This window comes from Trachurus trachurus (genome assembly GCF_905171665.1).
Source record: "Trachurus trachurus genome assembly, chromosome: 11".
NCBI classification, from domain to species: Eukaryota; Metazoa; Chordata; class Actinopteri; order Carangiformes; family Carangidae; genus Trachurus; species Trachurus trachurus.
The window spans coordinates 9,408,134-9,422,901 of NC_139904.1; the positions used below are offsets into that span (position 1 = coordinate 9,408,134).

Genomic DNA, 14,768 nt, shown 5'->3' on the forward strand with positions numbered 1-14,768 from the left:
GCCTGTGTTTTTCTTTCATGAAGCTGTGCAACATCATAATTCATTGCTCGTTTTATAGCGCTAAGATTTTGGCATGTACCTCTGCCATCCAAGGACCTGCACAAGGTGAGTCTACTTGTGTCGGCAAAATTGAGGAGACAGAGCTCAGGAGAGAAACTGACCCTTTTCAAGCAACACTATGGTTTCTCGACCTTAAAATAATGTTTCTAAATTCAAGTGGTAGAAAAACAGATAATAGGAGGAATTGTGCTGCTGCTGCTGCTACAGCCTGAATGGGGTCGCGCCGGCTGCAACTGCACTCTGTAACTTTCCTGTGAGAGTAGGAACACAGCCGGTGTTGGAGGAAAGCAAAGAGGATTTTGTTGAAGGAGGCGAAGGAAAAAAAGGGGGACAGTGATCGAACATGAGCCTAGTCAGAGTTTTGTGTGTTGGCGGAGCCCTGGAGGGGAGGCTGGCCGGCCGTATGCATTGTCCGTGTCTTTATCATTCATGTAGATCTCCTGTTTCTAACTTGTCTTTTGGTTGGTTGGTTGATTGGTTGGATGGTGGGTTGGCTGGTTGGTTGATTGGTTGGTTCCCTCTAGTCTTTGTAGATTTTATTCAAATATAACATTATACAAATAGGGTCAGCATTATACAGAGATCATTGGTCTATAAAGTGACTGGTGTAACTGGAACAGTTTATCACCTACAAATTGGTTAAAATTAGGTTACTGAAGAGTATGAAGGTCTAAATTTCTCCCATTAGGCCTACAATAAGAAGACAGTCCACGTGTCACTCATCTAAACTGAAAAAATTTGAGTACGGAGGGGCTCCTGGGAGATTGCAATGCTTCTTACTATCCTACAAGAGAAAGAGAGGGAGAGTGAGGCATGTTTTTGTGGTTTTTATTGTCCCTTTATTTCTTGCCCCTTCTTTGGTTTTGTTGTGACTTTGTCTCATTTTCATGATATTGTTGTTTTTTGTGTCCAGGACCTTTTGATTGATCTTTTCCTTGACTACATTGTAAATTAGGTCTCTATCTCAGTGTATTTCCCAGTTAACATAAGGGTTAAATGAAAGATTCAGTGATTAGGATTTAATTTGGAAGGCAATGGTACAGCCATGTCGCGTTTGACATGGTGCACTGTGCCATTCCAGTCTATGGCGGTTTCCCTTCCAAAAACGGGCCTTAACGATAAAACACAGTACTCTCACCCAAACAGACTGGATTTCTTGACATGATTTCTTACAACGCCATGACCAGAGCATGTCCAGCATAGATCCCATCATACATGGGGTCATGGTGTAAAATATTGGGGCAAATCAGCAGTCTCTACCAGGAACTGTAAGTGATGCAACAATAGAGACATCTATCCGCATACGGTAAGGGTCAATAACACTCTGGGCACATACACACATGCACTTTAAAGGGATAGTTCAACATTTTGGCAAATTGGCCCATTGCCATAATTGCTATAGTCATAGCAGTAGGTTCGTTACCTTTAATTGTAGGTGTAAGCTATTTTTAGTACAGCGGAGCGCAGCAGCAGGCTGCTCAGAGCTACGCTATGGAGGCTAAGGGAATTTCTTGGTTTCCCTCATCAAACTCATCAAATACAAAATCCCAAAACTCCACAGCGCTTTTGTAGACAAGTTGTGAGCTGCACAACCACCACGCTATGAGATAATGACGGAACGATACGAAACGGAGCCGTTTTCGAGGTAAATTCATACAAAACCGCTGATGCGCGTTGCGTTCAGGGACAGTTTTTCAGCAAGCAGTCTCCGTATTTACCCTGTATTTACCTCGAAAACGGCTCCGTTTTGTATCGTTCCGTCATTATCTCATAGCGTGGTGGTTGTGCAGGTCACAACTTGTCTACAAAAGCGCTGTGGAGTTTTGGGATGTTGAATTTGATGAGTTTAATGAGGGAAACCAAGAAATTCCATTAGCCTCCATAGCGTAGCTCTGAGCAGCCAGCTGCTGCGCTCCGCCGTACTGAAAATAGCTTACACCTACAATTAAAGGTAATGAACCTACTGCTATGACTATAGCGATTATGGCAATGGGCCAATTTGCCAAAATGTTGAACTATCCCTTTAAGCTAACACAGTACCTATGCCAAGTGCCATGGGTCTTTATAACCAGACGAGAGCGAACTGCAGGATGTGTGTGAATTTTGGTGTCAGAGCAGGATGTGTTGTGTTGTGAAGCAGGCTACGTTGCTGCTGCTGCTGTTGGCAGTGACCAACTCCAGCCCTTTGCAGGCTGCTGATGATTGTGAGGGTGTTAATACACTTCTGCCAGCGAAGGACCTTCACAAGGTGAGTCTATAGTCTATCTGTGTCGGCAAAATCCAGGAGACAGAGCTCCTCAGGAGAGAAACTGAAACTTTTAAAATCTGCTGTCTTGGCCTGGGTAGATCTGTGTGTTCAGAGCAGTGCTACACTCTTTATGCAATCTGGACCGTAATGGATGTCTATATTCAGGGCCGGCCCTAGCATTTTGGTGGCCCTAAACAAGATTTTTGTTTGTGGCCCTGCACTCTAAGCGCAAACACCAAATCACATACACTGCTTAAAACTGAATACAGACATGTTTATGCCCTCTGAGGTCTGAGGCAATTTTCTCGACTTTTACATATTTTCTTAAATTCATCTTATTAAGATACTTGCAGATGTAACAATACTCAAGTGTTTTATGTCTACACTGAGGCCAGTTTGTCCTAGAACACTGTATAAAGAAATAATTTAGGCCAAATTCTGGAAATTTGAAGTCTGCTTTCTGAAAAATCAAATCCCCTGTGAAAACACTCCTTCAGTCATGAGAACAAACTGTTTTGGTGCTTGAAATAGGATATGAATACAGTAATAGATAAGTGTAGAAAACAAGTCTAAAATTACATTTTGTAAAATCGCTTTTTGAGCATAAATGTTGTCATTTTGGCATTCTATGTTCACCAAATGTCTCAAATGTGAGATACAAGAAGCTGAATACTGACTTCAAAGCTTCATCAGATTTTGTAAATGAGAAATTTGCTTTTTTTTCCCCTCTTCAAACAAAAATATTTACTAAATACACAGAAAACACAATTTACATTGTTCATATAATGTGTGTTTTCACTGTGTCTGTGCTGTTTGAAAGGTAAAGAAAGTGTGAGGAGCTCAACAGGTCTGTATGAGCTGGAGCTGAGTTTAAGTCTGAACTCTCTCATATATACATATTTTTAAAATAATCCTGCTCATCAGATCAAAACTTTCAGCGTCTGAAGCACCGTCATCACCGCTTCTCTCTCTCTCTCTCCTAACGATTCTGTGGGATTGAAGCTTCACCGTTGTTTTAATTGACAGGTTCGGTCTCCTCTGCCGTCTCTCTCCATGCCAGCCGCTGTAGGTAAACCATGGAGCTAAAACTGTGATAGAAAGGACCTTAGTGATCCCAGAGTGCCAACTGGTTGGCCGAAGTTGACTGACAAGCGATTCAACCAATCACGTATGCTCAAATTAGGGGACAACGGATACATCCAATTACGCACATGAGAGGTGACGATGTGTGTGCCGTGCTCTGTTATTGGCTCTCTAACTCTGGCTGTGAATAACGTAGGTCATCGAGGGCGGGTGTATTTGAAAGAGGGGAGCCGTCCCTCGGTCACAGGAGCAGTTGAACCGCGTTTCTATGGCGTAAAATTACCGAAATATAAACAAAAACATATCAAGACCATCCATCCATCCATTTTCATCCGCTTATCCGGAGTCGGGTCAAGACCTCAGAGTGTTAAAATGACTTGAATTGAACCCCAGTACCTTCTGATCATGTGGCCCCACCTAACGGCTGTGGCCCTAAACAACTGCATAGTTTACAGTGTTTATGCCAGGGGCCGGCCCTGTCTATATTGTTTGGAAGGTCCTCACTGCAGCAGCTGCTGTCTGTCTCACTCTAAACTGTCTCCCTCCCCCTCCAGATTTCCGGAAACTGGGTCCTGGTCTGGTCCGTTGCCGACCATCAGCTAGGCTGGGCCTTGCTGCCACAAGTAACCAGCTCACGCGTGAAGTTCCAACTCCTAGATAACAAGAAAACCGCCATCTTTGATGAGACTAACCTGTATATGTGAGTGCTTCCCCTTTAGATCATTCAGACAGTGGTTTACAGAGGTTCAGAGCAAAGTCTGGTAAGACTATCTGACTGTGCATAACTACTTTTAGTACCATCTGAGGGACTGTACTCAACATCTGGATTAAAACACTGTTGCGTGTTCATGTCATGGCATCTGACTGTTTTGTTGTTCACAGTGGGAAGCACTGTGCAAACTACATCATCAACATGTCCATGCCCTCTGACCCCACGTCCGATGAGCACCACCCACTGGTTGCCTTCGCTGCAAGTGAGTGGCTCATAGTGCATGCAAAGACGGTTTAGAAACCAAGACGCCCCATGACGAGTCAGCTTCCTGTGTAACGGAGGTCCATGGGTATAGTCACAGTCATGAGGTACCAGTAAGGAGAAGTGACGGTGTGTGGCCGTTAGTGGTACTGAAGTTAAACTCACTCACCCATAAAAGGCATGCTAATCCACTTGCCAAGTGGTCACTGACCTCTTGGCGAAACGGTTAGCATTGTCGCTCGCAGTGCTTGAGACCCGGCTTCGAAACCCCCTCAGGGCAGGGCAGGTGAGAACAACATCAGTCACAATGGTGCCATGACACCCGATGCCCCGGATGGAGTGACCCATAAAAGAAGTGATAACCCACTTGCCAAGTGGTCATTGACCTCTTGGTGAAACGGTTAGCATAGTTGCCCGCAGTGCGGGAGACCAGGGTTCGTAACCCGCTCAAGGCAGGTCACAGAACAACGTTATTCACATCTGTATAATTTGGGATTATCCACGGCCCCGCCCCTTTAGGAGACTAGAGGCAGGCTTAAGTCTATTGACTCCAATGAGAGAAATGAACAGATTATGGTCGATTCTTTCGCCCCATAGTAACTTCAGTAAATATTGGACTCATTTTTCGCATTTCTTCTGAACACTTCTGACACTAAAATGGAAATTTTCAGATGGACACATCAGGAGAAAATTAACTTTGTTCCAGACCTGTCTCTGTCTCAACAACACACTCTCGCGAGGTTTGGCACAGATCTCCTAGGCAACGTCAAACAAACGTTCGCGAACGCCCGCACTATTTAAAAAAAATATCAAATATGACTGTTAGCTGTGAAAATATTTAATGTTATCATAAGAAAATATAAATATCTCACTTTAGTCTACCTACAACTTTTATAAATCCACACAACCCGAGGGGACCAGGCCCACTTATGGGACAGGAAGTGTCTACCATTTCATATCATTGGAGCAGCTTCTCATGGGGTATCTTGGTATCTTTGGTGATTGTAGCATCATCATCATCATCATCCCTGCAATGAATCCTCATTCTACATGTGTGTTTGTGTGTTAGCGGCGCAGAAAGAAGATGGCGTTGTTAAACCATACAATGATTCAGGTGTGATGGATGTGTATGTCAGCTGCCCCGACTGTCTGACAGTCGTGTACAGGAATATCCTCCTAGGCCGAAATCTGATGATCTACAGTAAGCTCACACACATACACGCACACACATAAACTTAAACTTAAGTGTTGTGCGATCTCAGTGTTGTGTATGTTATGTGTGTTTATCAGGGAGGGAGGGACATCATTCGAATGTGGAGCAGTTGAAGGCCGCCCACGATGGCTTCAAGAAAAAGGCTGAGTGTCTGAACATCCCTCACGACAATGCGTTCATCTATGACGGCTTGGCCGGTCAGTGAGTCCTTCAGCTCTCCAACAAGTTTCTCTGAAATCTCCAAATGGAGATTCAGGTGCAGTCAGGTGGAAAGAAAAACAACAATAAACTGAATGTGACCCCCTTCTCCTTTCAGGTTTCTGTCAAATGAAACCCTCTCCTGAGGTGAAGCAGGAAGAGGAAGCGTCCTGAATGCAGCTAATCAATGTGCTGAGTCAGTTAAATCAAGAAAGGTAATTTGCAAACAACAAATAAAAATGAATAAAAATAAAAACAAATAAGGAAGCCTGCGTTTTTCTTTCAAGAAGCTGAGGAACATCATAACATAACATCTGCTCTGACAGTCTCTGCCAGAGCAGTGCGGACCCTGTGGCCTGAACATGGATGTATTATATTAACGGGCCTGAAGCTCGGCCATATACAGTGCTACTTGAATGTTTGTGAACCCTCCAACATGGTGCCTGTGATTGTGGCCAAATAATTACATTTTAGACACATCTGTCCTGACCTGAACTTCCAGGAGGCCTCTGGTTTGTCCAAGTGATCTTTGGCAACTTTGTTGGGTTGGCCTTTGCCTGATTTATTCTTCATCTGGTGCTTCTTGCTGAAAGTTTTGATGGCCGTCCATTCTGGGGTGAGTTGCGGTGGTGCTGAGTGTCCTCCATTTATAAATGATTTGTCTTACAAAACCGTTCCTGTCTGAGGATGTCTCAAGTACCCAAAATGCTAGTACAGCGGATAACCATCATGGATGTTTTACCATGCTGTGGTAGCTAGTTCCTCCCAACAGCAGGTGGCGGTAAAGCCCCGCCCCCCGTGACGTCTCAACTGCTCGCCAAGAAGACGCTGTGTCGTCACATCCCCCAGACTTTCAACATGGCGTCAGGTTTGAAGCTAAATTTCTGGGAAGACGGACCCAAACCCGGACAATTTTACTCATTCCCCGGCGGCAGCAGCGGACCGGGCACATCATGCGGACCTGTCAAACACACACTGTGAGTGATCCCGTCCGAAACAACCGGAGGCTGTTTCCCGTTACGTTAAATAGGAGCTCCGCTGTCGGTTTCGGTTTGAGCTCCGCCGCCGATGCTGTATCATCATGGAGGCAGCTAACTGAGCTAAGCTAACTGTCGGTTTTTGTTTTTTCCTGCATTTCTGGTGCTCATTACTGACAATTCAGGACTTTTAAATCATTAAACAATTAAAAATAGAAACAGTGAAGTTTAATTTTAAAGCTGTAAACAACGCAGTTTGTTCTGTTTGTCTCCGCTTTGCTGACTAATTGTTAGCCGAAGTAACGTTAGCTTTCCTCATATTTATTCTAGTTTCCAGATATAAAACAACGACATAAACTATTCTTACTCCTCTACAAGTCGAAATAATGCTTTTTTTTCTTCTTTTTTTTTATTGATTATGGAATGTATTTCTTACTTGACAATGGCAAGTGATTCTCTTCGTTATTTTGTTTATTTGTGGGGATCCCCATTAGCTGTGCTAAAGCACCGCTAGTAGCTATTACTGGGGTCCACATTTAAAATCAGTCCACGTAAACACACATTTACAATCATTACATGAATAAGACTACGTTAGCCAATTCGACCAAAACTGACATTAAATCTTTACAATATATAAGTCATCATCATCATAAGTCAAAAACACATAGGTTATCTCAGTAGGAAACTGATTAAATGACGCTTGGGGAGACAGTGACAGGTTTATTATTTTTACACTGAGTTGCTGTTCCTTGTATTTTTTCCTGTGTTCACTGAGAAAACTAAACATCACACAACCACGAGATAAAAATAAAAAGACAAATGCACCTGTTTTAAGTGAACATTTCCTGGCCACAGCTTCAGTGACAATAAACTGGGGATTTTAAGGTTTGGAGCTGTTGATCAAGCAAACAAAGAAGTGCGAGTTACATCACATCAGGATGTGTGAACCATTATTATTCACCGTTTTTATGTTCTGTCTTTCTCCACAGTAACCCGATGGTCACCGGGACGTCGGTGCTCGGTGTGAAGTTCACCGGCGGCGTCATCATCGCGGCAGACATGTTGGGTTCCTACGGCTCTCTGGCTCGATTCAGGAACATCTCTCGCCTCATGAAGGTGATGATCGCCACTGGCATTCAAAACATGAGCCGTAAATGTGAATGAACATGATCTGTCACAATGTCTGAGCCAAGGTGAAGAGTTGTTTCTGTTTCAGGTGAACAACAACACCATCCTGGGAGCTTCAGGAGACTACGCCGACTACCAATACCTCAAACAGGTCATCGAACAGATGGTGTAAGCTGCTGTCAAAAATACCTATAACTGAAAATTCACTTAAAGGGATAGTTCAACTTTTTGGCAAATTGGCCCATTGCCATAATCCCTAGTAGTTTTAGGAGTAGGTTTGTTGACTTTAATTCAGGGATGCAAACAGCGCGCCGAAAAGCGAAACTCGCTTTTTTCATGACCAATTAGGTGACTTGTGTGAATCGTTCAGATCCGAAGAGTTTTTGTTTTGGGGAGGGGGGGGGTCTCAGCGTCTCAGCTGGGGTCAGTAAAATGTTTTTCTAACAGGCTGACAGTGACAATCACGTGAAACTGAGGCGAACTCATTCATGGTTGCCTCTGATTACACTGATAACAGCCTACCTATTCACCTCCAATATAGACGCGACATGCGCGCTCATTAAAGCGGCACGTATCCGCGTGCAGTCGGTGCGACGGCGACGCCGTTTTTCCCCCCCGTGCATGTCCGTGCAGCTGTGCGCCGCGGACATGCACAGTTCCCTACGTTGCTGTGTCAGGCAGGTTTTTCCCACGGAGCTCTGCCCCGTTTCAGAGGTGAAGGAAGCCTTAAAGACGTTGCCTCCGCGAATCCGCGATGTAGAATGTTCAATTCAAAAAGTGAAACTAACACATATATGTCCACACTGAGTGTGTAATGGACATATAATGTAGACATGTCTATTATTTTAATAATAATAATTATGACTAACATTCAGGGAAGACCTAAAATTTAGTATCTCCAAAATGGAAATATTGCAAAGGAATTTTTTTTTTTTTAAGCATTTTTAATATAGAAATGTTGGCCTTCTGAAAACTATGTCCATCTATATGCACTCAATACTTGGTTGGGGTTGAACTACTGGAAATTGACTTTTCTGTGATATTGTAATGTACTTATTTGTTAATGGTGAGCCCCCCCGGGGAAATTCCTCTCTTTTTTGGTCCTGACCCGTTTGCATCCCTGTTAATTGTTGACGCAAGCAATTTTTAAAACGATGGAGCAGAGCCGCAAGCTGCTCAGAGCTACACTACGGAGGCTCATTGGATTTCTTGGTTTCCCTCATCAAAGTTTTGACCTGCACATTCACCACGCTATGAGATAATTACGTTACGTTACGAGACAGTTGTTTTCGAGGCAAATGCAGAGACTGAAAACTGCCCTGCCGGGAACTCGCATCAGCGATATGTTGAACTATCCCTTTAAATTTAGGATATTTTGCTATGGACTCTTATCATCTAACTTTCAAGTGTCAGGACACAGTTGTTGAGAGGTTCATCCACTGTTGTGTGTCTCTGTTTAGGATTGATGAGGAGCTGCTGGGTGACGGTCACAGCTACAGTCCGAAGGCGGTCCACTCCTGGCTGACCAGAGTGATGTACAACCGCCGCAGCAAGATGAATCCTCTGTGGAACACCGTGGTGATCGGAGGTTTCTACAACGGAGAGAGGTGAGAGCTCCGACTGCTTCCTCTGGTCCGCTTGTATGGCCCGTTGGTTTTAGCAGAACGATATTAATTAACCTGCCGATCTTCTCTCTAGTTTCCTCGGTTATGTGGACAAACTGGGTGTGGCTTACGAGGCTCCCACGGTCGCCACTGGTTTTGGAGCGTACTTGGCTCAGGTAAAGAGAAGAGCTCCTCTTCCTTGTTGTCAAATTTACACAGAGAAATTGCCACTATGACAACTGTGCTCCAGTATAAATAAGTTATTTAATTAATTAATGGACTGAAATGAAGTACATGATCTGTGTGTGTGTCTGTGTGTAGCCTCTGATGAGGGAGGTGGTGGAGAACAAGGTGGAGATCACCAAGCAGGAGGCCCGGGAGCTGGTGGATCGCTGCCTCAAAGTGCTTTACTACAGAGACGCTCGTTCCTACAACAGGGTGAGTTCACATCACCTGTCCTTTCACTGATCCCAGGTCTGCTGTGCACGATATAACTCCTTGATAACTTATATTTTACTTAGTTTACAGTTTGTTACAGTTATTTAAATATTGAACACAAAAAACCCAAAGTTTCATTTTTTGACAAAGGCTGAACAAGAAGATGAAGATGTTATCTTTTGGTGTTTTTACAAGACAGAACTGCACAGTGAGTTATTTTGACTGTGTTTCAATTGGATGTTTGTTTTTCTATTTCAGCACGAGATCGCCATAGTAACAGAGGAGGGAGTGGAGATTGTTGGTCCCCTGTCTTCTGAAACCAACTGGGACATCGCTAATATGGTCAGGTAGGGTCAAAGGTCACTGCTCTGGATTCTGGGAAACAGAAACAGTGCTCCAGCATCTATAGACATGGAGTTTTCCTTTGTAAAAAATGACAGTGCCACAGTCCTGCATGCACCCAGTTTCATTAACCCGGGTCCAAATCACATCGTCGCACACTATGAACTCATCCATATTGTATTTATTAAGGATTTTGATGATGCACTGTAACATTTAGAAGTCTGGATTTGCTCCCACCTGTTGCTGATCTTATAGAGAACTGATGGTGCGGTGATCCCTACATGCCCTAGACAATCAGTTTAAAGACAATAAAAAATAACACAAAAAACGGCAGGTGATAAAAATTATTCTCTTCTTATTTATTTAATTTTCTATCAATCAATCTCAAGTGAAATTCACCTGCTGTTGTCTTTTACTTGTAAATAAATATGAACATATCGTTCAAATAAATATAAATATATATTTAGCTACCCCTCCCCCTGAACTGGTGCAGGAAATTGCCTGAATTGCTACACTAAATTAAATTAAAAGAACTACAGTGAAAAGATCATCATATTTTCTGTTGATGATACTAACCATGTCAGGATGTTTTGTAATAAAAGAGCTCAGTCCTAAACATGTATTATTCTGTATTCCTGGTCGACTGAAGTGAATCCTGTAGTCTGAATGTTATTGTGATTCCTCTGGTGTCACGTTGTGTTAACTTGTGTTTCCCTCTTACTCTGCAGTGGGTTTGAATGAAGATAAGCTGCAACTGATGAAGCTTCGGTTTGTCTGCTGCGTCACAAACGACCGCTTACATACATCTTATCTATTCCACTTTAGGTTTTTTCTGATGTTCAGTGTCTCTTTTTGTATAATGAAAAATAAATGCCATCAATGAAAAAATAATTGTTTTTGTGGTGTTTCTTGGGTCTTATACATTCAGGGGTGGTCACCGTTAAAAACTGGACCTTAATTAAACATTTCTGCCCAGTAAATTGTTTACATCTCACAATCTTTCACATTTCAGAGTTGGATAGTGCTATTCAAAAAGTGTTGGTGTTTTTTACATGAACATGTTATTATCCATGAATCATATCTCATATTTATTCAGAAATGGACAAACATATAACCAGCTAATCTGTTTTATCATTTTTTAAGGAAATACTTTTTAAAAGATTCAGACCAACCCATCAATAACATTTCAGTTAGTCAATGTGCTTTTTATCAGATACATTTTAGATAAATAATCAACAATAAAACTATGAGATCGCCCTCGAGTCTAGTATGCATTATGTAAAACTAGCCTTGTTTAGCCGTGTCTGCCTTCTCTGCAACTGTGTAATATTACATCATAACGACACGTCTAATACATTATTGAATGTTTATATGAAGTGCTTTCGCTTTCATTGTCTTAACCGACGGTTGTTGTTGCTATGCAGATTTCACGAGATAAAGTCATCTGTTTTGTAACTGGGCAGACCAGGAAAACGCATCCAATCAGAATAATCGCTGTCAGAAAAATAATTCTAGTCGACGAATAGAATTTCACACGCTTTTGGTATCCGGGTAGATTTGTGACACTGCACCAATCGGAATAGACGTCGGCTTTGTAGTCAGGCAGACATAACAAAGTCGGCCAATCACAAAAAAATCTGAAAGGGGATTTTTGCTGTATCTTGGCTCAGGTACTTTCTTTTTCTTTTTTAAAATAATTACTCAAATGCGACTCACCGAACATATCATACATTAATAACAGAATAAATTGACTGTCACCGGGAATTGTTCTGAAATTAAAAATAGCGTCTTAAAATATATTTTACAGGTGTTTCAGTGCTTGGTGGCTAATGCTATCCGATAGCAAGTAGCTAGGCTAGTCAGTTAGCATCCTATGGTTCGCAGCAGCTTGTAGCTACTAGCAATGTCGGAGCGCGGCAAACATCAGCGTTTGCCCCCAAACTAACTCCGTCGACCTTCGTTATGTTCGTTTACAGAAACGTTTGTTTGGTGTAATCTGTGAAATAAAACTAAGTGGGGTGTTACGAGTGTCGCTGTCTGAGGGAGCTAATGCAAGCGGGTGTCTGCGGTCCGTTAGCCCCCGCTAGCTGGGCAGTAACATGTTGCTGCTGCTGGGTCGGTGTGTGTTCATAGTAAATGTCAGGGCACATGACTACCGGCGCTACGCCCGCTGTAAACACGGCTTGTCAGGCATGACACCGGGACGGACCACGGCGGCCACACATCGGCCGCTGACATGTTTTTGTTCCACCTCCAACTCATGTTAGCGGGCGTGTGGAGTGAGCATGGCCGGGGCAGTGTTTTTGCTCCACTGAAACGACAACATGCCTCCCGCTCCGTGGTGGTGGTGGTGGTGGTGGTGGTAGTAGTAGTAACGTCTAACGGCACCGTGACAGCCGGCATGTGTCACTGGTACTCCGGCAGCCAGTTGGCCTTTTCTAGCAGTTGGTTACCGGGTTGAAATCTGAGCGGAGCAAGCTACTGTGACTGTGGTGTTAAAATGCAGGTCCGGTACGTCTGCAGGTGCTGCAGTGGGCGGCTGTCTGTCTGTCTGTCAGTCTGTCTGCCTGTCTGTCTGTCTGCATGCCTGTGGTCAACAGACAACAGTGTCACTCAGGGTGTGTTGTTTTTTCTTGGTTTTTTTAAAGGCTGAAAAGCATTGAATCCAGAATCCCCCAACAATGCCCTGATTGTTCAAGTTTTATATTGAATTTATAGAGTAATTTTTTTTGCTCTCCTACTTTGACAGCGACAGCCCCAACTCCTTCACTCTGAATGCACTGATTTCAGCAAAGAGTTGAATCGACATATTAATTTATTATCAGATATCTATCCATTGATTGAGTCAAGACAGATTGCAAAACAAAAAGCACCTTGGCACAGACATAGAAGTAAAAGCCCTCGTGCCTCTTTTCTAGGATCCCAGACTGACTCTGTCATGTTGTATGTAGATGAGTGTTGCTCTTTGTCTATTTACTCTTACATGTTTACCTCTAGGCAGGTTGTCGACAGTAGGGATGTCAGGATTACTTGTTTTCACAATTAATCGTGGTATTAAACGCCACAATTAATTAATCGTAAAGATTCCTAAATACCGTCACTTTCCAAAAAAGATGATGTTGGAACCATATCGGCAGATGTGGCGCCAAAGCAAAGGTGAATGCACCGATACTGGTCCATTTACCTTACGCAACATTGAATTGGTAGGAATTTAAATGTTAGCGTGTCATTTGTATTTAAAAAAAACCCCAAAACGATTCAAATAAACGTAAACATTTGGTATAGATGACAATTTATGACCTGAATATTTCAAACACTTCCCCTGGGGGATTAATAATTGGTCATACATAATAGATACTTGAAATATTTTGTTTAAACAATGAGTAATGTAATTATATTTGGACTATATTTGATTTTACACATTCATAGTGTTGTGAAATTAGTTTGCATAATAATCGTGATAATCGTAACATCGTGATTATTTCTCTGACAATAATCGTACCAAGAAAAATTGTGATCGTGACACCCCTAGTCGACAGTTGTGTAGATGAGGTTGTGGCGTTTTACTCAGGTTTTATTGCACTTATTAACAGTAACAGAATCAAATGGAGTCGCCTGAAATGTCTAGTAATTGATAAAAGAAAATTACTGATAAACTACTTATTCTTTTAAAAGTTCTGATTGGAAACACCACACACAATCTTAAACAATTGTATTCTATACTTTCACTTTATTGAATATAGATCAAGTTCAAATAAAATGCAGCATATAAAAATATCTGAGCTGGCGCATCTTGATTGACGGCTGCAATCACGTGACTGCACATGATCGCGGGGTCACCAGAAATTTGGGATGTCAAAATGGTTTCACAAGCCAGAAAAGGTTGGGAACCAGCAGGTTAAGAGGACCCCGGGGTCTGTTCAGTAATCGATAATGGATATCAAGCTGGGAAGAGTAGGCAAAAATGTAATTAATCTTATAAATTAATGTACTACTAACAGCATGTTCTGCAATTATGAATAAATATATGTCATTATTCTGTTCTTTTATTTTAACTAATTGATTGATGAAAAAAAAAATATTGATACATTTTGATATTCAATAAAATGTCAATTGAAAGTTTAATGACTGTTTCCTGAGCCTTCAACTAGATCTCAGAGAAGCCAATTCTCATTTATGGAAAACTTTGTTGTCACAAATCTATAAGCGAGTCATGTGCCCTTTCCCCTCAGATGGTGGTGCTCAGCACTGGTTAGTTGGTCCAGATGTCGGAGGACCAGCGGCACCCACGGGCCGAAGCCTCCCGTCGGGGAGAGGCCGGACTGGAGGCGGGGGAGGGCGACACGGAGCCCAGCATGCTGCTGCAGAAACTCAAGAGCAACATCTCGTAAGTCACCTCTTAAAAAATATATACTATACTATATATATATATATATATATATGATTAAGGTCTTGAAAGATTTTGAAAATGAATTAACGTGTTGAAAGAGCTAATTTTTTAAAC

At 42.4% G+C, this 14,768-nt stretch overlaps 3 protein-coding genes across 4 annotated transcripts in view; all 3 read left to right on the forward strand.

Moving 5' to 3' along the window:
- The first annotated feature begins 2,122 nt into the window (after positions 1–2,122).
- LOC310994222 (saxitoxin and tetrodotoxin-binding protein 1-like) lies at positions 2,123–6,029 on the forward strand. The gene is made up of 6 exons (XM_083982827.1): positions 2,123–2,308; positions 3,946–4,091; positions 4,274–4,365; positions 5,434–5,565; positions 5,655–5,774; positions 5,894–6,029. The coding sequence occupies exons 1-6, from the start codon at positions 2,180–2,182 to the stop codon at positions 5,947–5,949; spliced, it is 675 nt and encodes a 224-aa protein (XP_083838953.1). The 5' UTR covers positions 2,123–2,179; the 3' UTR covers positions 5,950–6,029.
- Positions 6,030–6,583: 554 nt separating this feature from the next.
- On the forward strand, positions 6,584–11,149 carry psmb4 (proteasome 20S subunit beta 4). Its single transcript, XM_083981871.1, has 8 exons — positions 6,584–6,752; positions 7,742–7,868; positions 7,969–8,048; positions 9,341–9,487; positions 9,579–9,660; positions 9,806–9,922; positions 10,181–10,269; positions 10,993–11,149. Exons 1-8 carry the CDS (start codon positions 6,634–6,636, stop codon positions 11,003–11,005), a joined length of 774 nt encoding a protein of 257 aa, XP_083837997.1. The 5' UTR covers positions 6,584–6,633; the 3' UTR covers positions 11,006–11,149.
- A 761-nt stretch (positions 11,150–11,910) lies between these two features.
- The window catches only part of rfx5 (regulatory factor X, 5), a 165,387-nt gene continuing 162,529 nt past the window's right edge, over positions 11,911–14,768 (forward strand). For both annotated transcript variants that reach the window (XR_014595774.1, XM_083982610.1), the window contains exons 1-2: positions 11,911–11,934; positions 14,497–14,651. Coding sequence is in view for 1 of the 2 variants with exons in the window: in XM_083982610.1 (XP_083838736.1) it covers positions 14,530–14,651 (122 nt within the window). In the remaining variant the exon portion in view is untranslated. The remainder of the gene's footprint in view (positions 11,935–14,496; positions 14,652–14,768) is intronic.